Below are 969 nucleotides of genomic sequence, written 5' to 3'. Positions count from 1 at the left end.
AAAAACCTAGAAAATGATATGTCCTGAAAATCCCTCGTGCCCAAGGCAGTTAAGAGGAGGGGGGGACAACAAACTCTTTCCTCTGGTTCTATCCAGCCCAGCAGAAGACCCTCAAGACTTCAGCCAAAGGGATCCTGTTTCCTACATGAACAGAGCTCAGACAAGCAGGCACTCTGCCGTGGAAAGACCAGAGCCCCCTCCCCATGCTCAGAGACACCAGAAGGGCACCCCATACTGCACGGGTAACGGTGGAGTGTGTCTGGTGTCTATGAGAGGGTGTCTGCAAGGCACAGGGTGACAGTACTGGGGGAGAGAGACATATGTGTGTTTGTGCAGGAGTGTGAGTGCCTGGTGTTCACTTGACACACACCTACACACACTTATCTGTACACATATGCATACAAGCTGGAGACAGAGAAGGCAGTGAAAGAGGAGAGAGAGGAGAGTGAGAAACACTGAGACAAAGAGACAGATACACAGCCCCTCAGAAAAGGCTTCTATCCCCCAGTCCTCTCCTGGGGACTCTTCGGAGTCTCGCACTAGAAAAGGAGAGAGATCCCCGACAGCTTCGGCGGCACTGAGGAGAAGAAAAGAGAGCACAGCCAGAGTGTGCGCACAGCCTCCCCCCACTTCAACGCTGCGGGGCACCTCGGGCCATACCGACCCTCGTGCATACCGAACCAGTGCGCCCCCGCGCACCCAACCCGCACGCACCTTCAGTCCCGCTGCCCGCGGCGGCGCAGAGCGCACAGTGCAAGAGCAACAGGCAGGACAGCCGTGCGCAGACAGGAGCCATGTGGCTGTGGGCCGGACGGGCGCCGAGCCCCAAGCTCTGGGCTGCAAGCGAGGCTGGGGCGCGATCCGGGCTCCGGCCGGCCTCCGCCTCCTCCGCCGCCGCCGACTCCCGCCTCGCAGCCTCCTGCCGCCCGATCCCGGGCCCCTGCGCGGCTCCGCCGCCTGGACCGCTGG

At 60.8% G+C, this 969-nt stretch overlaps 1 protein-coding gene across 1 annotated transcript in view; it reads right to left on the bottom strand.

Annotated features, from left to right (window-relative positions):
- Nucleotides 1–814, bottom strand: part of ADAMTS14 (ADAM metallopeptidase with thrombospondin type 1 motif, 14) — a 99,616-nt gene extending 98,802 nt beyond the window's left edge. The window contains exon 1 of the mRNA XM_010852395.1: nucleotides 715–814. Coding sequence (XP_010850697.1) covers nucleotides 715–796 — 82 coding nt within the window. The 5' untranslated portion in view covers nucleotides 797–814. The remainder of the gene's footprint in view (nucleotides 1–714) is intronic.
- Nucleotides 815–969: the final 155 nt, after the last annotated feature.

This window comes from Bison bison, unplaced genomic scaffold (assembly GCF_000754665.1).
Source record: "Bison bison bison isolate TAMUID 2011002044 unplaced genomic scaffold, Bison_UMD1.0 scf7180017864309, whole genome shotgun sequence".
NCBI lineage: Eukaryota > Metazoa > Chordata > Mammalia > Artiodactyla > Bovidae > Bison > Bison bison.
Note: the sequence above shows the minus strand (reverse complement) of the source record. Positions and strands in the feature narration are given on the sequence as shown.